This window comes from Doryrhamphus excisus, linkage group LG11 (assembly GCF_037039965.1).
Source record: "Doryrhamphus excisus strain RoL-2023G ecotype Guam linkage group LG11, RoL_Dexc_Guam_v1.1, whole genome shotgun sequence".
Lineage (NCBI taxonomy): Eukaryota > Metazoa > Chordata > Actinopteri > Syngnathiformes > Syngnathidae > Doryrhamphus > Doryrhamphus excisus.
In genome coordinates, this window is record NC_136367.1 from 8,704,296 (window position 1) to 8,726,884 (window position 22,589).

At 40.6% G+C, this 22,589-nt stretch overlaps 3 protein-coding genes across 8 annotated transcripts in view; all 3 read right to left on the bottom strand.

Annotated features, from left to right (window-relative positions):
• Positions 1-6,424, bottom strand: part of csnk1g1 (casein kinase 1, gamma 1) — a 37,606-nt gene extending 31,182 nt beyond the window's left edge. For 3 of the 4 annotated variants that reach the window (XM_058045904.2, XM_058045903.2, XM_058045900.2), the window contains exon 1: positions 6,183-6,424. The gene's annotated coding sequence lies outside the window, so the exon portion shown is untranslated. The remainder of the gene's footprint in view (positions 1-6,182) is intronic. The other variant, XM_058045902.2, reaches the window with a different exon arrangement.
• Positions 6,425-7,044: 620 nt separating this feature from the next.
• On the bottom strand, positions 7,045-16,034 carry LOC131127504 (sorting nexin-1-like). 2 transcript variants are annotated; one of them, XM_058069483.2, is made up of 15 exons: positions 15,870-16,034; positions 15,387-15,513; positions 14,403-14,524; positions 14,198-14,264; positions 13,999-14,042; positions 13,767-13,908; positions 13,564-13,642; positions 12,819-12,894; positions 12,628-12,741; positions 12,126-12,219; positions 11,780-11,985; positions 11,000-11,143; positions 8,380-8,460; positions 8,173-8,244; positions 7,045-8,061 (listed from the first exon to the last, which is right to left on the bottom strand). In XM_058069483.2, the coding sequence occupies exons 1-15, from the start codon at positions 15,987-15,989 to the stop codon at positions 8,011-8,013; spliced, it is 1,539 nt and encodes a 512-aa protein (XP_057925466.2). In that variant the 5' UTR covers positions 15,990-16,034; the 3' UTR covers positions 7,045-8,010. The 2 variants fall into 2 exon arrangements, with proteins under 2 accessions (XP_057925466.2, XP_057925467.2); XM_058069484.2 differs by lacking the exons at positions 7,045-8,061; positions 8,173-8,244; positions 8,380-8,460 and adding an exon at positions 10,526-10,635.
• Positions 16,035-16,708: 674 nt separating this feature from the next.
• LOC131134596 (protein BTG3) lies at positions 16,709-21,719 on the bottom strand. Of its 2 annotated transcripts, none has more exons than XM_058080065.2 (5): positions 21,369-21,719; positions 20,339-20,536; positions 20,120-20,257; positions 19,751-19,826; positions 16,709-17,607 (listed from the first exon to the last, which is right to left on the bottom strand). In XM_058080065.2, exons 2-5 carry the CDS (start codon positions 20,509-20,511, stop codon positions 17,278-17,280), a joined length of 717 nt encoding a protein of 238 aa, XP_057936048.2. In that variant the 5' UTR covers positions 20,512-20,536; positions 21,369-21,719; the 3' UTR covers positions 16,709-17,277. The 2 variants fall into 2 exon arrangements, with proteins under 2 accessions (XP_057936048.2, XP_057936063.2); XM_058080080.2 differs by having other exon boundaries at positions 17,430-17,507.
• Between the last annotated feature and the right edge of the window lie 870 nt (positions 21,720-22,589).

Genomic DNA, 22,589 nt, shown 5'->3' on the forward strand with positions numbered 1-22,589 from the left:
TCCTCCACCCATTATGAGCTTGTTTGTTTCTTTCGGCTGATTTTGGATTTCCACAGCGAATCTTTTGATCCACAAACCAGAACATATTTTCTGGACCACATACAAGCACACATTTTATTTATGTCTTAAATGGCTTAATTTATCTGATTATATGAATCACCTCATTTACTTTACTGCTGTTAATTGGTTCCAGCCCAACAAATGAATTGACAGATGAGAGAATTTTCTTCCACTGTCATGTTGGACATGCCATGGCTGACTACAAGCAGTGTGAAGGTAATCTAATCTCATGCCATTTGCCATCAATGTAACATTTCTGATGCCTTGTGACCAGAATACTAGATATAACTTATTAATATTAATTTTATTAATATTTTTTTTTACTAAATTGTAGTCCATAATAGCGGTCCTCAATTAAGTCTTCCAAAAAGCCATAGAGAAAGTTGGATATTTAGGATAATGCAATTGTAAAGGTTGCTATACGGGTCATTCATAAAAAATCATTTTGAAGGTTGTAAGCTGGTTTTCTATGCCAACTAGAAAAATATTCGATACACAAAGACGGAATACCACTTCACAGAAATTCACTTATCACGGCCGGGTCTGAAACCAGTTAACTGGGATAGATGAGAGGTTACTGTTATACATTTTGCATCAAACCTGCTCATAAATGAACTCCATGACATGACACTTATAACTACTAATAAATGTTTAATCAGTATCTGAAGTCTGTCTGATTTTAAATACGAACATTTATAGGTTTATTATTTCAAAGTTTTCAGCATTTATATAGCATGAAATTAATGTCTACAAAATATACCCAGCATAACATGTGTATAAATCTAAAAAAAAAGGAGCTGAACCTGACTTTTGCATTACAAGTCATATTGCATAACTGCAGCACCACTGTATTTGACCATGTCCAGACATGTCTGGCATAAGTGAAAATAGCATCAAACTTGGATGAAACTTTCACACCAGTTGTACCCCAGTTGTATACCAGTTGTACACCAGTTGACCGATCATTAAGTCCATATTTCCCTGCTGGAAAGAAAGGTCTTGACATTGATACACCATGACAAGAGAGAATAGAGGTATCATGTCTTTTTCAAAAGGCAGAAAGCCTCCAGTGATCAAAATGCTGTGATCACAGTGCCAAGCCATGCCACACCCCGATGGAGGAGCTGGAAGCACGGATTATTCTTCATTGACACATATAGTGTGCATGTTACAACAATACAAAGCTGGTTGAAAATGGGGATGTCTTAATCACACAGGCACAGAAGGAAAATGACTGCAAGGATATTTTCTGCCCGTTTCTGTCAAAGATGGATTTAATCTTAATGATGGCTGCCTTCTATTTCAGTAGGACAGTTCAAGGACCCTGGTGTCAACGATGATATGACTTCTACAGCTACTACGGTCATGACGAAACCAGGGTTTTACACGCCCTCCATTTATACTCTTCAACAAGTCATTTGAAAGTGTATTTCATTGGAATTCAATTGAAATTAATATTGCAGGATACAATCACAACTGCAGGCTCAAATACAAAAACAAGACACTTATCAATATGTCGCCCAGCTCTACACTGGCTCTTTGTGACGTCAGTGAGTTGGACGTCCTTACAATGGTATGAAAAAGTTTGGGCATCCCTAGGGCTGGGCGATATATCAATAGTTTTTTAAATATCAATATTTCTTTTAAGCACAATATCAAAAACAAGCATATCGTTCATATCAATATAGACTGTATTTGATGCAGACGTCTCATGTTTCAAGATGGCGCCACCCAAGTTACAGCAGCTCCGTGTCTCCTGCGGCGTTTTTACCGTTTAATAGTGCTTTCGTTTATTACTTCCTTGTTGTTTTTTTGCCATACCGACCCCTTAAGCAAGTGTACAGCTATGGACATGTACAGTGCATCCGGAAAGTATTCACAGCGCTTCACTTTTTCTACATTTTGTCATGTTACAACCTCATTCCAAACTGTATTAAATTAATCTCTTACCTCAAAATTCTACACAAAATACTCCATTATGACAATGTGAAAAAAGTTTTTTTTTTGACATGTTTTGAATTTACTAAAAATAGAAAACAAAAAAATCACATTTACATAAGTATTCACAGCCTTTGCCATGAAGCTCAAAATTGAGCTCAGGTGCATCTTTTTTCCACTGATCATCCTTGAGATCTTTCTACAGCTTAATTGGAGTCCACCTGCAGTAAATTCAGTTGATTGGACATGATTTGGAAATATAATAACTGTCTATATAAGGTCCCACAGTTGACTGTGCATGTCAGAGCACAAACACCAAGCATGAAGTCAAAAGAACTGTCTGTAGACCTGCGAGACAGGATTGTCTTGAGGCACAAATCTGGGGAAGGATACAGAAAAAATTTGGCTGCTTTGAAGGTCCCAATGAGCACAGTGGCCTCCATTATTCGTAAATGGAAGACGTTTGGAACCACCAGGACTCTTCCTAGAGCTGGCCGGCCTTCTAAACTGAGCGATCGGGGAAGAAGGGCCTTAGTCAGGGAGGTGACCAAGGCCCCGATGGTCACTCTGTCAGAGCTCCAGCGTTCCTCTGTGGAGAGAGGAGAGCCTTCCAGAAGGACAACCATCTCTGCAGCAATCCACCAATCAGGCCTGTATGGTAGAGTGGCCAGACGAAAGCCACTCCTTAGTAAAAGGCACATGGCAGCCCGTCTGGAATTTGCCAAAAAGCACCTGAATGACTCTCAGACCATGAGAAACAAAATTCTCTGGTCTGATGGCTTTCGTCTGGCCACTCTACCATACACAATTTTGAGCTTCATGGCAAAGGCTGTGAATACTTACCGAAGACAGTAAATGTGATTTTTTTGTTTTCTATTTTTAATAAATTCAAAACATGTCAAAAAAACCTTTTTTCACATTGTCAAAATTGAGTATTTTGTGTAGAATTTTGAGGTAAGAGATTAATTTAATTCAGTTTGGAATGAGGCTGTAACATGACAAAATGTAGAAAAAGTGAAGCGCTGTGAATACTTTCCGGATGCACTGTACATGTACATCTTATTATGTTTGACTCTTCCCGCTTGCGCCATTGTTCACACTCTAGAGCAGCTGTTAGCTTTGAGCACCCCTTCGCTACGCCGAATGATAGGATATCCCGCGGATATATGAATATGGAGAGGCTGCATAGTGGGAGTGAACAGCGAAAAAGACAATATAAAGGTTGCTATATAAAGACGCTATCGACCATTTTTATCGTCTGTCGTCATGGGGAACGTGAGATAGAAGCGATAACTGCGCTAACTCTGCTGCAGAGAGATTACCATGAGTGCAGCTTGAACATTATATTTAACTTTTTCTATATTTATTTAAATAAAGAAATACTATTTTATTTCAGTGGATATTTTTCCAACAGATTGTTTACATTTTCATAAAACTTTGCACAAATATTTGACTTTTGTCTAAATTCAGTGTATCGAAAAAATATTGACATATATCGTACATCGATATTCAACATAAATATATCTATGAATATATACGAGTTTTGGTCCATATCGCCCCACCCTAGGCATCCTTGATCATTTTCAAGATTTTCCTTTATAAATCACTGGTTGTTGAGATGAGCCATTTCTGAATTAGGTGTAGATTCTGGAAGATCGAGAAAGCTTATTGTGTGTAGCTGCTCTATAGGAGTCAAAAACTCAATACAAAGGGACGAAAAATGAGCATAATCACTCAAACCAATAGACAACTGCTTACCCCTCTCCTTGACAAGCAATGATCTTCTGTGTGCAAAAAGTACTAGCCCCTCTAACAAACGTAGCTCAGGCAAATTACATCCCATCTTAAACACATTAAATAGCCAATAAAACTGAATGTCCATGACATTACAAACTTGTTGTTATAACTAAACACGGTAGTTCTCTCAAATTTAAATAATTCATTGTCTGCAGTCAGTAAACGCGGACCTATGTATCTGGAAGTCCTCTGGAGCACTTGGAGTGTGACCAATTACAGCGGAGTAGGCGTAACTAGAGAAGGGCTGGGGGTGGAGTAAATTAAACAGACTTGTTTGGGTTGGAAGCGGTAAGTCCATGAAAAACTGCAGAAAGAGGTGCAAAATTTGGAAGGTCTAGAAAGCTTTCTGTGCAGGTTAGTGTATAGCTGCTCTATAGGAGTGCACAAATCAATAAAAAGAGCCAAAAATGAGCATAATATGTCCCCTTTAAGTTTAGAATACAGCAAATAAATTGAAGGCTGACTAGTTAGCTTGCTTCCTAATGTTTAAAGTCATTGTGTCCCTTCGGTGATCCAGTTGCCTTCGCTTTAGAGTTGAGCAATGTGGTATAAACAAAGACTAAAAGGTGCATCAAGACTACAGGGGTGTTATTCCATGTCTGTAGAGCTCTAATAATGGTAAAGATTGCATTGAGAAAGCAGGTTAAACAGGTTTTTGATGCGCTATGATGATATTCCCTTATTATCCCACTTCTTGAAACTTCACTGATCGCGGTCGGGTCTGGAACCAATTAATCGTGATCAACGAGTGACGACTGTACATGAATAAAAGTCCCTCCTGCAGCCGTAGGCCCCATCTTTTACTTCCAAGACATCAGTGGGCATTCTGAAACCCCTTGGTTACAGCAGCTTTGCTTTTTTTACGGCTCATAAGCACCAACGGCGGGCCACTGCCTGGCTCTTTGCTCCAGCTAGCTTTAGGTTCAACTGCTAGCTGTCAGAGCAAAACGAAGCAGTGCCTGACTCTCAGACCTTTAAGGAGGGAGATCAAATCAGTGGATAAAATCAGTTTCATATGCAAGCCTTTTCCAATTGCCGATATCCCAAATTAAGGAAATTGGCATTGATCGATCGGCCCATGTTTCATGCGTCATTATTGCTAATCAGCGTGAAACATCACCGACATAACTAGTGTCTATTGCACGGCATTAAAACAGGCACATGGTGGCTTCCTGATCAGTGCAGTGTAAACTTCAAAATACAACATCGTCACCAAGCATCCTTTATTAATGCCTATGTCTCTGACAAAAGTCACAAGTACATGTGCAAGCTAGTTTGGTTATGTCAACAGCCGGTTATGTCGACGCCAGTCTGATAAGCACGCTCCACTGCACTAAAATGTGAAATGAAAATGTACCTAATGTTGATCAAAAACAGTGTTGAGGAACAGAGGTGCTTGTAAAAACCTATGAGCCAGCATCTTTTCCTTCTCCCAGAGAAATCAAGGCTGTGAGTAGAGTGATTTAACCTTCAGTGAAAAGAGTAGCCTTAGAGGGGGGCCTTCCAATAGTGCACACTCCAGCTGTGACAGCAGCAAGCTAACACTTTGATTAAACTGGGTGGAAATTGAAAAGAAAGTTTAACTAGGTGAGCCAAAACTGCATGCATAACACACAACATCAGTTGCCAACCGCGTAGCAGAGCAGCCTATAACAATGCGCTTCCAGACAATAGCATTACGCGTGGTTCCAGATGATTATAGATTTGCAGAAGTGTGACTAGAAGGTGAGCTCATTCTGAAGTGAACCAACAGGAATCCGGCAACACTAACAAAAACAACCAGGCTGAGGAGAGGCCTTGACAGAGATGACAGAATAAAATGATGTGATATCCTGTCTTGTACGGACAGAGACCAGACTTGAATGAGATTGAGCGCTTTGTTGAAGCAGCAAGGTTTCATTTTAAACTGAGCGGCAAAAAAAATATGAACGTCTCTGAAAACAAATAAACAAGCAATGTTTCACTAACAAAGCCACAGATAGCGAGGGTCACCATCGATTAGTGGACGAACATACCGTTAGCTAAGTTAGCAGCAGAAAACCTGACCAACCTGCCATGAGCTAAATGTTAGCCACCTTAGCTAGCCATATCGTCTGGGCCAATTTATTTAGAAACTGACAAGATGGGAAATATTGTTTAACACACATTTCTATGGCATATTTTAATAGTAGATTATGAGCATGGTTTACAAACGATAAAGATTGAATGAACCGTTGTCGCCGCTTGTCGTAAACGCCTTCTCCAACATCTCCTGATGGCTAAATGACAGCTGGAGCGAGCACAAGGAAATTAGCTCAGTTAGCCATGGAAATATTAGCTAGCAACCAAAGAGCACACACAAATATTATGGATTTGTGTCCGACTGCAAACAAACACAACAGACTCACCTTGGTTGCGATAAATCCAGATGCAAAGGACACACACACATGCGCACGGCGGCTGTATTTGTTGTTTGGAGGAGGTTGGTAGAGATGTTTGCCTGATGTTTGAGACGAGGTTCTCGGTGATACTTGTTAGTAATGTTTCATGTTAGCATCTCCATTCTTCAACGCTTGTCTGCCTTCTGGTGAGAGGTTCTAACACACCGGAAGTAGACGGACGGCACCGCCCGCTTCCATACGCACACTTCCAGGTCACATTGAAACGGGCTAAATCATCAAAAGTATTTCATATAAATAGGTCCGCCTCACATATAATACATATTTATTACAACTTGATTTCATAAATGACTAGGCTGACCTTATTTTGCTCCATACCAAACTCGGAACTGCTTGAATCTAGCGCCTACTTCCCTAGCTCACATGCTTGGTAATCATTTAAAGGGGTTAAAGCTATGTAACCTGAATGCAGATGACTGTAATTTAAACACAGCAAACCATTAATTTATTTTAAAACACAGCAAACAACAGTGGATGATACTAGTAGAATGAACTGGTGACTTTTAAATACTCAGGTTTGTTTATCCTATCCCACAATTATAATAATATAAATACAATCTATCATTTACGAAAGGCGCAGGAAGTGAATGTTTAATGACAAAAATTGTCAGCGTGATAAAAATATGGTGTCAATAAATAATTTGTGATACAGAGAAAGGGTGGGATTAAATGAGCCTTTTCTTTTTACTCTTTTACTATTTTTGTAAACAAATAAACCATACCATCTGCTCGAGAGAAAATCTCATTTTAGAATCCAGTCACCATTGATCAACATCATTCTTAAGCATCTGGCACAAACACAAAAACTGTGTGCAAAGCGTAACCAAATCTTATTTATTTTTTCCATCCACCTGTGTAGCATTTCCAAGAAATTGTGTGTGCTAATGTGAGGTGGTTACAAAAATAAAGCACATTTTATGGATATGACAGAACTGAACTCATAAAGGTTTAAGACGAAACTAGCCGTACTAACATTTCATCTGTCTTTATACCATAGTACACCAAAGAAGGGTTCCCAATCAATCCAATTTGACTAGATGAGTCATTTTATAGCTTGCAAATGTTTTTGTAACCTCAGCAGCAGCTCCACAGGACTTGCATCGCTGATGCAGACATGAGAAAGTGATGATTAACACGACTACAAGGTCATCATCATACACATTACCAGAGTACTGGCTATTTCCACTTATTACTTCCCCATTCTAAGATTGGAACTACTCTGTCAAGCTTGCCACCCTGTCAATAAAACCTTTAAAACGTTCTACTACACAGTAACAAGTAATGTGCTAAGCCTCCCAGTTTGACTTCTAGTGGTATTTAATATGACTGCTTTTCCACCCATTCTTTTTAGTGCATCGAAACATAAACTGACATGCATCCACGACTAAAATGGAATGTCTGTCACACATCTGAACTTTTATGTAAACTATGAGCAGTGTTACTCTAGGGCGGTACCGCAGTGTAAACTCGTATATGGGTTCAGCAAGTAACATAAATACTTATTTATGCCCCCCTCCGCCCAATTTGTTTTTCTTTTTACAAATGCTATACTACAGCATGGTTCCACTCTGCTGATCCTCATTCATCATTATAAACAAGTTGTTATACAGAGCACCAATATCAAATAACTGTACAGAATTAGGGAATATACTAAGAATCAGAAGACAAGAGCAAATTGATGGAAGTCTCTTGTGTTTCAAAATTGTTCTCTCTCAGTTCCTGGTCGAGGTAAAGTGTTCAGAAAAGGCAGATGGGCTTTAAAAAGTGTCCCTCCTCATTATGCTATTGCCTTGGCTTCAGGAAGGAAAGCTTCCCAAAACTTGATGAGCTGAAATAGAAATATGACAAGAATGAGAAAAAATACACATGCACAACTTATGCTGTACATAATATTACATCAGTATTTATACATAATCCATAAAACCATTGGCATCATCACCCTTTGCTGAGACTGAAGCATTGACTCCAAATATTTGATTATTTGGCTCTTCAAGTCCTTGGCTTTTTCTTTCTGAAAATACAATTACAATTATGTAGGTCATGTTTATGTTCCTGCCAGTGAAAAAGAATAAAAACCTAAATTTGAAGCATGCTGTTTAACCCTTTGCATATAATACTACTATATAAATTAAAGTGACACACTTACCTCAAATCGGAGGACTTCCTTGCGGACCGTCATGCCAATCCTGTCAAAATCTCTCTCATACTGTGTAACTTTGGCCTCCCACTGCAGACGTACACCGAGGGGAGACAACACTATTAACTGGGGTATCATGAGATCCCACAAGTGGCAATATTTTTCATTCAGAAAAAACAGCCTCATGATGATACATTAATCAGTCGATAAATGAAAACAAACTTGATCATTTTGCCGGCTTTGATAAATTGCCACGTGCATGCATGTCTGCTTTCCTATTTTTCATATGCTGGAGCCTATCCCAGATGTCATTGGGCGAGAGGCGGGGTACACCTCGGACTGGTCACAAGACAGACAATCACAGGGCACATATAGCGTGGCCGCTAGCATACACACAGCAGAAGGGATTTGGCATTTGTGCATTTGGAAGTGAGCTCTGAAAGAAGTTTGGGATGCCTCAAAATGCTTGGTTTTAAAAGGCCTGGTAAAACTGCCCCTTTGTGATGTCACAGAGGGGTGGACTTCCTTATACAGTGAAGAAAATAAGTATTTGAACACCCTGCTATTTTGCTATTTCTCCCACTTAGAAATCATGGAGGGGTCTGAAATTTTCATCGTAGGTGCATGTCCACTGTGAGAGAGATAAACTAAAAAGAAAAATCCAGAAATCACAATGCATGATTTTTTAACAATTTATTTGTGTGATACAGCTGCTAATAAGTATTTGAACACCTGAGAAAATGAATGTTAATATTTGGTACAGTAGCCTTTGTTTGCTATTACAGAGGTCAAACGTTTCCTGTAGTTTTTCACCAGGTTTGCACACACTGCAGGAGGGATCTTGGCCCACTCCTCCACACAGATCTTCTCTAGATCAGTCAGGTTTCTGGGCTGTCGCTGAGAAACACGGAGTTTGAGCTCCCTCCAAAGATTTTCGATTGGGTTCAGGTCTGGAGACTGGCTGGGCCATGCTAGAACCTTGATATGCTTCTTACGGAGCCACTCCTTGGTTTTCCTGGCTGTGTGCTTCGGGTCGTTGTCGTGTTGGAAGACCCAGCCACGACCCATCTTCAATGCTCTGACAGAGGGAAGGAGGTTGTTCCCCAAAATCTCACAATACACGGCCCCAGTCATCCTCTCTTTAATGCAGTGCACTCGTCCTGTCCCATGTGCAGAAAAACACCCCAAAAGCATGATGCTACCACCCCCATGCTTCACAGTAGGGATGGTGTTCTTCGGATTGTACTCTTCATTCTTCTTCCTCCAAACACGCTTATTGGAATTATGACCAAAAAGTTCTATTTTTGTCTCATCTGACCATAAAACTTTCTCCCATGACTCCTCTGTATCATCCAAATGGTCATATGCAAACTTAAGACGGGCCTTGACATGTGCTGGTTTAAGCAGGGGAACCTTTCGTGCCATGCATGATTTCACATCATGACGTCTTAGTGTATTACCTACAGTAACCTTGGAAACGGTGGTCCCAGCTCTTTTCAGGTCATTGACCAAGTCCTGTCGTGTAGTTCTGGGCTGATTCCTCACCTTTCTTAGAATCATTGAGACCCCACGAGGTGATATCTTGCATGGGGCTCCACTCCGATTGAGATTGACCGTCATGTTTAGCTTCTTCCATTTTCTAATGATAGCTCCAACAGTGGACCTTTTTTCACCAAGCTGCTTGGTAATTGCTCCGTAGCCCTTTCCAGCCTTGTGGAGGTGTACAATTTTGTCTCTGGTGTCTTTGGACAGCTCTTTGGTCTTCGCCATGTTACAAGTTAAAGTCTTACTGATTGTATGGGGTGGACAGGTGTCTTTATGCAGCTAACGACCTCAAACAGGTGCATCTGATTCAGGATGATACATGGAGTGCAGGTGGACTTCTAATGGGCAGACTAACAGGTCTTTCAGGGTCAGAATTCTAGATGATACACAGGTGTTCAAATACTTATTTGCAGCTGTATCACACAAATAAATTGTTAAAAAATCATGCATTGTGATTTCTGGATTTTTCTTTTTAGTTTATCTCTCTCACAGTGGACATGCACCTACGATGAAAATTTCAGACCCCTCCATGATTTCTAAGTGGAAGAAATAGCAAAATAGCAGGGTGTTCAAATACTTATTTTCTTCACTGTATATAAACTCTCTGCCCTCCCCCAAGCTCTAATACTCTGTTTACAAAACAAGCTCAGGCAGAAGTTATTGTATTTGGTGATTCCCAACAAGAGAAGAATATTTTCATCCCTTCCCGTCTCTTCTTCTCTGAGGAGGAGGGAGACAAGGAAAATTGACAATCATATAATATTATATAATATGAGGCCAGCAAAATCATCCTGTTCATTTTAAATTTATTGTTTGATTAATGTATTTATTATCAGGCAGTTTTTTTTTAAACCTGTATTATCACATACTTATTCACACTTATAGACGTGTAGTGAATGAGATGTGTTTTCTGCCAAAACTTTTTCAGGGAGAAAAATCAATCTTTTGGACCAAAATTCCACAAACTTTTGGACTTGTGAATGTTGAATCACAAGTGTGCAGGAATCCACTGTATTTTAGCTGCTGATTGGTAAGCAAAACCTGGATGTCTTTGTCTTGGCTAACACATGACAGTGCATGTTACCTCACTGATCTCCTCCTTGGCCTGCTGCAGTTTGTCTGGCTTGTTGGCCCACAGCAATTTGGCCTCAACTTCCCTTTTCTTCTGAAGTGTGCTCTGAGCCTCCTGCCATCGTTGCCACGCCCGCATGCGCTGGTCAAAACAGCCCTGCAGACATCCAGCTAATGGTTAAGGTGTCTTATCGAGCTGACAAAAAGTAACACAACACCAAATGCCTACTAAGATGAAGGCGTGGCATATTTGAAGCCCAAGAACTGGTTTAAAAACTTCAACGTAGTCAATATTAGCAATTGCGCTGACAGAATACACAACTTCATGGGAGAGGTAAACAGTTTATTTTCAGTATGTATTTATTTGAGTTAGTTACTTCCATGCTTATCATTCATAGATAGGATTTTAATGTACAGGACATCCTGACTCCAACTCTCTAGAGGACCACCAGCGGATGGTGACAAAACTCAAGTAATTGACAATAAAAATATAAAGTCTTATTTTTTTTTTACACACTTAGCGCTGCTGGATTGACATTGATGATGTCCTTCAACTTGGGATCAACATTTCAGTGACAGTGTAATTATATATAATTTAGGGTGAATTAGATGCTTTTTCTGGGGAAAAACAAGCCTACTTTGGTAGAAAAAACAAACTTTTTTGTTGTTTTTAAGCAAAAGTGGCAAATTTGCAAGGCCATGAATTCTGAATCTGGAATGTTTGGGAATCCACCGTACTTTGGACTTTATCTGCTTTTGTGAAGCACATTGTGTACAGTAGTTGTGTTCTTACCCGCACAGCACCCAGCAAACGGATGTAGTCAGCCAGCATCTCTGCAAAGATGAAGAAGTCACTGGATGCCTGCTCTTGATGCAGCTGCTCCATCTTGTCCTCCACTTCCGCCAGCTGGGACAGGGCCCGGGACAGCGCCGTGTTGTCCTCAGAGTTCCCAAGCATGGCCATACTTTTGGCAAATACTGCTGTGTTTCCGCATAGCTCTGGTGTTTGGAGGTGATAATATTTAAACATGTATTATCAACGCAATTTCATTCTCATAAGACCTATGTAGAACATTTGGACACGACTGTTTTTTTATATCTGTTGAGTTATGTTATGTTTGAATGCAATGATGGCTCACCCTTCCTGTGATTGACCAGAGAATCCACCACAGCATGGAGCTTCCTCAACTGCTGCTCCTCATTCTCCACTTCCTGAAATTTGTCCTCAAACCACTAAGAAGGGCAAAAATAAGACTTGTCACATAACTGAGGATATTACACAAACCACTGAATAATGAAATATGTTCATACAGTGCAGTTCCATTGTACAGTCGAGTTATTCTAAGCATGCCATCTAATAGGTGTTACTATTTTTTAGTGTACTGTGAGTGCCACACTGAAAAATTAGAACCTTTGTTGACAAGTGTTCTTGAAGCCAATGTGACATATTGTGACATATATATGTACATAAAATTTGGGTTGGTCTCTTCAGCCTCCTTGTTGTGGCTCCCTATGCAGTGCTCGTACATACTATATGTGACCCTTTAAGTACTTGAGGAATTTGGACCCTAGCATTGTTCTAAGCTTCTGATTTAGCTCTTCAATTAAAATTCGCCACATCTACAGGCCACATTTCCTTACAGTGTCAGACTCGTTCATCTTGATGGTCATCTTGTTGACAGCATCTGATGCCTTGTTGATCATTTTAAGAAAGCCGGCTCCACTCAGTGCCTGTGTGTTTGAGGCTCGGGGTAACTGAAAGGAAAAAAACCCCACAGATTTACAAATAGGTGAATGGGTGTTTGGTCTTAATTCAGCTGAAAGTTACTCACATCTTCTCTTTCTAAGAACTCTCGCACATCAGGATCTTGTATCAGCAAAGGGTGAGAAACAACTCTCTGAAGATATCTGCAAAACACACATTGATGTCACAAAGATGTGAAACAAGTAATGGTTTTATTGTCAACATGCATGCAGGGTACACTGAAATACATCACATATTGCTAATCATGTTGGCCACACAGTGGGGAGATCGGAAAGATCTGGGTTCGAATCTCTGCTTGAGCATCTCTGTATGGTGTGTTCATGATATTATTCCTAAAACATGCATCTTCGGTTAATTAGCATCTCCAAATTGTCCATAGGTGAATGGTTGTTTGTCTACGTAAATGTTTTATGTTTCATTTTTCCCCAAGGTCATATTTCTTGTCTCTTGTTGTATTATGTTATTGGGTAACAGGTTATTGTTTGCTGTATGCAAAATGTCAGCTCTTTGGTGGTTTACCAGATCAGCAAATTTGAACAATTGTGACTTCAGGAATTAAAGGTTTGTATGTTCTTTATAACCAGCATTATGGATTATCCTAACTGATCTTTTCTGTAGCATAGTTGGTGAGTGAAGTGTATTTTTGTAGTTATTTCCCCATATCTGCACACAAGTATTTCCTGCCACTTTATGTTGTATATTTTCAATGTGGGATTTCCAACACATTTTCTCGTCTAACACCTAGAAATTTTTTTTTTCGCCCTGTCACCCATCTGTTTAATAACAGCACTGTATAAAACATTAGCTCTTGCCTCTCTAAAGCGGCTCTTCTTCTTTCCACAAATTCCACTGATGATGGATCATCCATCCCCACTTTCACTTTGGTCATTCCTGTCAATGAAATAAATATGTTTATTCAGAATTAATCATTTGCATTTGCAAGAAAAAAAACAATGGAAAAAAAAACTATAGCAGCAGCAGTAAGAGAATTACATTTCTAGCAAAACTCACTCACCGACAACACTTTTTTCTGGTGGAAGTGGAATGATACAGCCATGGAGTGACTGTTTGACTGACAGCTTCTCATACAGACCCAGGAAGTCACTGAAGCGCCTCCTCACAGAAAAGATCTTATTCCTGAACATGGGCAGGGAGGTCTGCAGGTTTACATACAGATACACTATCACTACTTGATGGCTACATTATAAACTGGGATGTCATGAATGTGCTCGAGGATGACTACAAACCCTGGTGGATACTTTGTAAGCCACATATGCATTCATGCCATCACCTGAGAGCATGGACAAATTGTAGATAAAGATCAGTTCAGGAAAGGTTAGGTGATACTTCCTTTCAGTGGAAAACAGAAAACCTCAAAAAGTTCATTCTTTCACTTGGGCACATTGTTCAAATACTACAACAAACAAACTTGAAAAAGACACTAACCAACTTTCTCAGGGTTGGTGACAGCAATATCCACATCAAAAGTATCCTTGTCCTCCTCTTCCTCTAGCTGTAATCAAGGACACATCAGTTCAATGAAAACCGTTTGAACATGAGGCGGTTTAAGTTCGTAACCACAGAGAGGCACTGGGACGGCATGTAGGCAATTAATTGCATCCACGATCCTTCCCGACTAAAAGGCCTGTACCTGCTCCAAGGAAGTGGTTGGCATGGCCGCAGGAGTGAACAAAGAGGCGGGATGTGGAACAGAGGAACTGGAGGGCTCTTTCCGGGCAGAGTTGCCAGATTTGTCTATGCTTAGCTGTGCCTCTGTGGAAAGAACAGACATCTTACACACAGTGCATTTACATTTACGTATTATTGATGCCAAAAAGTGCCAAGATGTGGTGAACTGTGATCTTGATGCAGTTTTGCTGTGGTCTGCAACAGCAATCACTAAAACAATGCAACTAAGGTTACACATAAACACACAAGGCTTATTACTGAGCTCATTAAGGATGAGTTGAAAGGATGAATAAAAAACACACATCTGTGTGTGTAGCGTCACACAACCATGGTGTGTTGAATCGCTGAACACATTTGCCACAACACCCCAAAAAGACACAATATTAGTGAAACATAAAGAACATAATGCTAAATTGTGCCCTTTCGCTGCATCCAGGAAACAAACAGGCTCATACAGATCACAACATCACAGTCCTATGCAAGAAGACTGGCTCTTATTTAGCACATGATATACAGTTGGGGAAAAAACATATGAGAACTATTGGAAGAGCTTAAATATCTTTATGAATTGGTCATAAAATCACGATCCTGATCACTTAGTCGACTGAAACTAATGATATGTTTTCATATTTTTCTTGGCTACGGATTCTCCAAGAGCTAACCAGAGCCAAGTGTGAGCCAACCAATGTAACAAGATTGGGGGTGTGGCATAAAGCTGCTCTGGGCAATAAAAAACAAACATCAGTTTACAATCGTCGCTTGTAAATAAACACTGCCTTGCATTGCTTGTATTGCAGAAAAAAGTCAGTGTGGAAAAACTTTATCCCCCTGACACGACTGCCTTAAGATTATATATATACACACGTATATAAAGGTCCGCGGGACCAATGCAGGTCAATACACGCATGCAATGCTAAGTTTCCGGGGATAGTCATCGTGTTCTCACCGGCAAACAGGTCGTTATCCTCATCAGAGTTGACTCCGTTAGACTGGGTGCTGGTACGGCTGCTGGCATCCCCAGTGAGGAGCTCTCCTCGGTCAGGCTGAGATACTCCTCGATTCAATGGTTTACTCTACAGTCAACAAAAAGCACTTTGATTAAAAAAAACACTTTACACGAAAGCTGTCAGCTTCCTGGCCAATAAAGGAAAAATGGGGATGCTGGCAGGGGGAGTCAAGTAAAGCCAATTCAATAACAAAGTTAGGAGGAGCTCGACAACAGGAAACTCAACTATACACACACATCGTCAACGTACTGAATAAACTGCCTGCGTATCACGTAATTTAAAAAATGTGTCGACAATTAAAACAGAATTAAGTCAACCCAAGAATGCGAGTCAGTTCAGTTATGCTAGCTGCGGCTCTGCTACACATACTGTACCTACACAAAGATAGAGGGATTTAGAGATAAAAGGAGAAGCATACTTACATTACTTACGAAAATATCCTCTCCCTCGTCACCATCTCTATCTGCCAAGTCCGACAGTCCTGCTCCTGTCTCGTCATTTGTGGGGAAGGGAGGAGGATTGCGAGTCGAACTGGACGCCATTTTCCTTGCTCTGAGGGTATATGACGTCACAGAGAACGAGGGAGCAGGGAAAGTGACAAGTGTGACTGAAGAACCATGGCGACCCCTGTTGGCCACATGACTGCAATTCACTATTCGTGCTGTACTGTATTGCCCACTGCTAATACAACAAACATTGCATGTTGGCTTTGTCCATGTTACCAATATTTATCTAGTCTTTCCAATCAAATCCATGTTTCATCCTTCTGCATTTTTTTGTACTGAACCTAAATTTTATACCTAAATTTCCATTAAACTACAGTAAATAAGGATATCCGTATTCCTTTTTGTGAACCTGTGAGATGACTTACTTGAGATAACCTGTTTATTTTTCAAGATGGAATGTCTCAAACTCACTTCACTTTTTCTGTTTCATCCTCAAGTACTCCGCTCAACTTGATGTAAACACATTTTCAGCTTCAGTTATCAAAGCAGATATTTTTAGCGCGCATCCCATTTGCACTCCATATGGGAATTCTCATTGCAAGTTATAAGAAAAATAAACCCCTCCTATTGTTTTTTTATGGTCTGTTTTTTAGTGCCAGAAAGTTTCATAGTTAGTGTTGGTTAAAGACACAATACAGTACAAACAGTGATTACACAAAGTCATATTTTTATTTAATACCAAACATGTACCAAACATGTACCAAACATTTTTTTTTCATTTTTTACATACATATTCACATCCTATTGTAGTTGTCTTTTCGATTCCCTCATCAGGGGTCACACAGCAAACCACTTACATGATTGTGTTTTATGCTCTACCGGACCCATCTCTCCCATTTATCCAGGCAGGAGACTGGTAGAGCTCCAATGGATGAGCGTTGGGTGACGGGTTGGGAATCATTGCTGCATTAAAGACAGCATAGTGTACTATGTTACCTTAAAGATGTTTACCGGCTTTCCGGGTTGTTTGATTCCAATTTGGACTTTAAATATAGCTGAGGTTTGCTTATAGATTCTAAAAAAAATAAATTCTTTATTTTTCTCAAGCTGCTGCACTTCTTCTGAAGTTCAAAGTTTATGTTTATAGGATGAACCCCCTGATAAAAGGACAAAAATATATTTTTCCCCCAAATCTATCTATCGCCATGTGTATGAAATGGTGCCTTCCAAATAGATCATCCTCATGGCTGCCATCCCGCTACTGACACACAACCCAGCATCTATTAGCTCTATTAGCTTGGCAACTGGCTGTATCCATAATTGTGTGCCCATAACCCACTGGGGTCTTTTATTCCCTCTCTTCCAGAGATCCAACAAGTAGGATTCACAGTGTGCCATCCCCTTTCTGACACCACCAAAGGTCTACCTTCATTGCTAAACCGCTGTGAATCTGCACACCATCATGGCGATGACAGTCCATCATGTGCTGTCTTAGCGTTTTGGCACTCTGAAGCTGTCGAGTCTGTGGGGACATGTGATCTTTCTGTGTTTCCGTCAAGGCGGGATACCAGGCGGGAGCATCTGGATTCAGACTGGTGTCCTGCTCTGCTACCCCTGGGTCAGGAAACCAGGCAGGAGCATCTGGATTTAGATGGCTATCGTTGTCAGGCAAAAACATGGAGGCACACCAGGTAGGAGCGTCTGGATTTGATGACTTGACAATGAAATGAAATATTCATGAGCACTGAACAGATCATCTACTACAGTGATTCTCAACTTGTGGGTCACGACCCGTAAGGCCTGATGTCTTTGAATGCACCTTGTGATCTTGCCTGTGCTATTTGCATGCTCTTCGCAACAGGGCATCAAGTGCTGTCTGTCTGACACACAGCTGCAGATATCTGCTGAAGAAGAGTGAACGTCTCACCATTACATCTCACTTGTGTTCTAAACAGTCCCTTCAAATGTCAAATGGATTTGGTAATGGTAATGGTAATGGTAATGGTAATGGTAATGGTAATGGTAATGGTAATGGTAATGGTCATGGTTTAACTTTATTTGAACATGCATCAGATTACAATTGAGTGCATCACATAATAAATTCCCAGTTCCACATGTCCAAAAGGAGTAGGAAGAAGCAAAGCTTATTAAATCCTACCCCTCCATCTGGTACTTTTACAATCACTAACTGTTACATTTGTTCACTTCCTGCTTTCTGATATTCATTCATTCATGCATTTTCTACTGCTTATTCTTATCCTGGAGTATATTATCTTAGGGTCGCGAGGGGTGCTGGAGGTGGGGTACACCCTGGACTGATGGCCAGCCAATCCCAGGGCACATATAGACAAACAACCATTCACACTCACATTCATACCTATGGACAATTTGGAGTGGCCAATTAACCTAGCATGTTTTTGGAATGTGGGAGGAAACCGGAGTACCCGGAGAAAACCCACGCATGCACGGGGAGAACATGCAAACTCCACACAGAGATGGCCGAGGGTGGAATTGAACTCCGGTCATCTAGCTGTGAGGCCAGCGCGCTAACCACTCGTGGTCCGTGCAGCCCCTTTCTGATATTATTTTTATTTATTTATTCATTTTGACACAATCTGAAATACAAGGTGATATAATCATATCAGTCAAAATAGTGGATATATAATAACAAATAGTAAATACAAATGGTTCAAGACTCTTCATCCTTGTATTTAGCAAACATCAACTGCTTGTATTGTTTCTTGAATTGGCTCATCGTTGTGCATTGTTTGATTTCCTTACTCAATCCATTCCATAGTTTGATTCCACATACTGAAATGCTATGGCTAGCATAACGTAGTCCTAGCATAGAAGTGTTTCAAATGTACTTCTTCCCTGAGATCATATTTCTCCTCTCTTGTAGAGAAGTATTGGATGACATTTTTAGCTAATTGCTTATTTTTAGCCTTATGCATTATTTTAGCTGTTTGAAGATGAACTATATCAGCAAGTTGAAGTATTTGTGATTTTAGAAATAAGAAGTTAGTATGTTCTCTGTAGGCGGCATTATGAATTATCCTTACTGACCTTTTTTGCAGTACATTTAGCGAGTGAAGATTGCTTTTATAGTTATTAGCCCATATTTCCACACAATAAGTAAGATATGGTAGAGCCAGAGAGCAATAAAGAGTGTGGAGTGATTTCTGATTGAGAACAAATATTGATATTGATATATATATTGATATATATTCTGGCCACCTTATGTTGTATATTTGTAATATGAGGTTTCCAGCTCATATTTTCATCTATTGTGATCCCCAGAAATGTATTTTCCTTCACCCTTTCAATGTCTACACCGTCTATTTGTATTTGCTGGTGTGTGTCCTTTCTGCTGTTAGCAAACAGCATGATTTTAGTTTTATTTAGGTTCAAGGATAATCTATTATCATCAAACCATCTTTTTAATATGACTATTTCATCTTTGACCTTTCTAATGATTTCGTTTGTACTCCCTCCAGAACAAAAAGCAGTGGTATCATCCGCTAATAATACCAGCTTTAAGTCTTTCGTGACTCGAGATATCATTGATGTACAAGTTGAACAGTTTTGGTCCCAGTATTAACCCCTTGGGTACTGCGCACGTAATGTATGAACTTGCAGATGTGTATTCTCCTAGCTGTACGTATTGCTTCCTGTCAGCTAAGTAGCTTTTGACCCAGTTCAGAACTAATCTTCTTATTATGTATCTTTCTAATTTAGTTATGAGGATTTGAGAAGTGTCCACAATTTGTGTTGCCACATGTCAGTGAGGGGCGATCGTGGGTCGGGTCCTGCAGCCAAACCAGTTGAGAACCACTGATCTACAAAATGCTGGTTACCTTTTTTGCAGGATCCTGACCTCCCTCATCATCACTGAAACTGGCCACCAGGAAGCAAAAACTGTTCTCTCCATGTCTGACGATTCATGAGAAAATTCACGAGAAGTGGTTACTTTTTGATGCTAAAATGTAAACATGACATCAGTTGAACTGTGTTGAATTTGAGGCACACATTAGATGGGGGTCACACAAGATATGCCTCCGAAAACATCATCAGTGAAGCATAAAGACATAAACATGTAAACAGTGACACATTTCACCAATAGCATCACATATGTATTGATAAATAAATTCGATGTAGGAAAAAACTGCCTATTTTTGGTGTGGAACGTGCAGAGATGATATATTCTGTATTTTGATTGTCATCACCTGCAGTACACCTCCCCAGGGTTGACCCACAGTGTGACTTCAAGAGGCAGTCCCAGGTCACAGTAGTGCACCCCACTTTCCTGGCAGGCTCGAAGCAGCTCCGGATCTTCACGCTGATATCGGTTCACTCGAATGCACCTGCAAAGAACCACAAACGGTTCAGATCAAACAGTTTTATGGTGGGGTGGGGGATGGGGGTGGGGGGTGTAAATGCATTACCTGTACGCTTGCCCCTTTCCTGGGTCACCTGGGTACCAGTGGCCCTGGAACTTGTCATGCAGCGCGACAGCGAGCCTGGCGATGAACAGCTCAATTTGGTGCCACTGCAGCCTCCCCCTGGCTAACACCAGCTTCTTCAGGAAGTGGACCGCCGCTGTTATTTCCTTCTTCATTCTTCACGTGTCATGCTTGCAGGAGCTGAACAAAAATAAATGAAGAAATATATTTACTTTTTGTGGGGGGGGGGGGGGGTTATCCCACAGAGAACATTTGGGGATGGATGGCTAGAGAAGTTGATTAAAATGGCCATCAGTTCCAGACAGTTGATGCCCTTTTTCAGTTGAAGCCATCTTCACTTCTTGTTCCCAATAGCTTCCTGGAAAGTCGCATCAAGCATGACCAAGCTACTTGGTCATTTACACTTCAAAACGGTGGAGCTACTTACTGATTACTGAGTCCTACCAAGATTTTTTTTTCTGCTTTGGAGAGATTTTCTCATTTTTTGAGTGATGGTCTTAAACTTTTGATCCATCTATTTTCTAGACCGCCTATCCTGGGGTTGCAGGGGGTATGCTGGAGCCTATCCCAGCTGACTTTGGGCGAGATGCAGGGTACATCCTGGACTGGTCACCAGCCAATCATAGACAAACGGCCTATTTTTTATTGTTGTTTTCAACAAGTTTTAGATTTGATCAGGTCTACATAGATCGAAGAACAAAGACACATTTTCACATCAGTTAAGTGAAACTTAAATGAAACTTCCCGCTACACGCCTGATTAGCTCTCCCAATGGTGGTTGGGAATCAAGCATATTTAATTTAAGCTAAACCATCGCCATCACCATACATTTAGTGAAATGTGTCTAAAATAAAGCATAATTTCCAAATAGTGTAGTTGAATGAGCGTAGATAATGAAGTTATCACTAGCAGCCTTGTGCCAATCTATGAGTGACTGATGTGTAAATAAACACAGCATCGAAGTGGAGTAAATGTGATGCGATAATGGTGAGAAGAGAATGGTTTCATTCACCTTCCTTGGTGAGCTACTGGTCATACTGGTCATAGCGGCCATAGCGTCCAGCCAGCCGACATGACACCCATCATGAACACAGACGACTTGCTGTTGGAAATCAAGTCCAGACATGTTCGTTATTGTTATCGTCGTGTCGTCTTTGACGCTCGACGAGTCCTTGATCTGCTCTGTGTCAGAAAGCACACACGATCTTTGTAGGAGTACACCGGCTGGGTCGTGACGTCATCGGGCGCACTCGCCCGTGTTCACTGGAAATCTTCATTTTGTGGCACCCTGGTTTTCTTTTGGCAATGCTGGTTTTGGCCACAGGGTGGCAGCAGCGGCCAGGCTGGCACGAGGGCTGACACCCTAGCAGATGACATGTTGCAGTGTCACGTGGCGCCAATGAAGTTTCTATGTTTCAGGTGGATTGACACGTCAATATTGTTCTATGCTTTATGGATCAAAAGGAATACTACTTTTTTTCTCTTATGACTTTCATTCATTTCCTGTGCTGTTTGTCGCAAGGGTATGCTGGAGCCTATCTCAGCTGACCGGGTTCACCTTGGACTGATCGCCAGCCAATCGCAGGGCACACGCATGCACAGGGAGAACTCCACACAAACATTCTTATGACTTCCTTTTCTACAAATATGAATATGATTTGGCCTCACAGCTAGGAGGCCCGAGTTCAATTCCACCCTCGGCCATCTCTGTGTGGAGTTTGCATGTTCTCCCCGTGCATGCGTGGGTTTTCTCCGGGTACTCCGGTTTCCTCCCACATTCCAAAAACATGCTAGGTTAATTGGCCACTCCAAATTGTCCATTGGTATGAATGTGAGTGTGAATGGTTGTTTGTCTATATGTGCCCTGTGATTGGCTGGCCACCAGTCCAGGGTGTACCCCGCCTCTCGCCCCAAGACAGCTGGGATAGGCTCCAGCACCCCCGTGACCCTCGTGAGGATAAGCTGTAGAAAATGAATGAATGAATATGATTGAATATGAATATTATGACATATTTCCTGACAGTCCATGGATGGAATATATTTTCCTCCAAATGGCAATGTGTTTCTATTCTTCCTCATTTTTTCCCTATTATGACTTTATTCTAATAAAATTGTTGCTTTTTCAAATGTTTGCTGTATTTTACATTTTACAAATGTTAAACCGTTGACCATTTGACTGCAATTACTTTATTCCCACAATATTTTCAATTTATTCTGGAAATAAATTCTAACT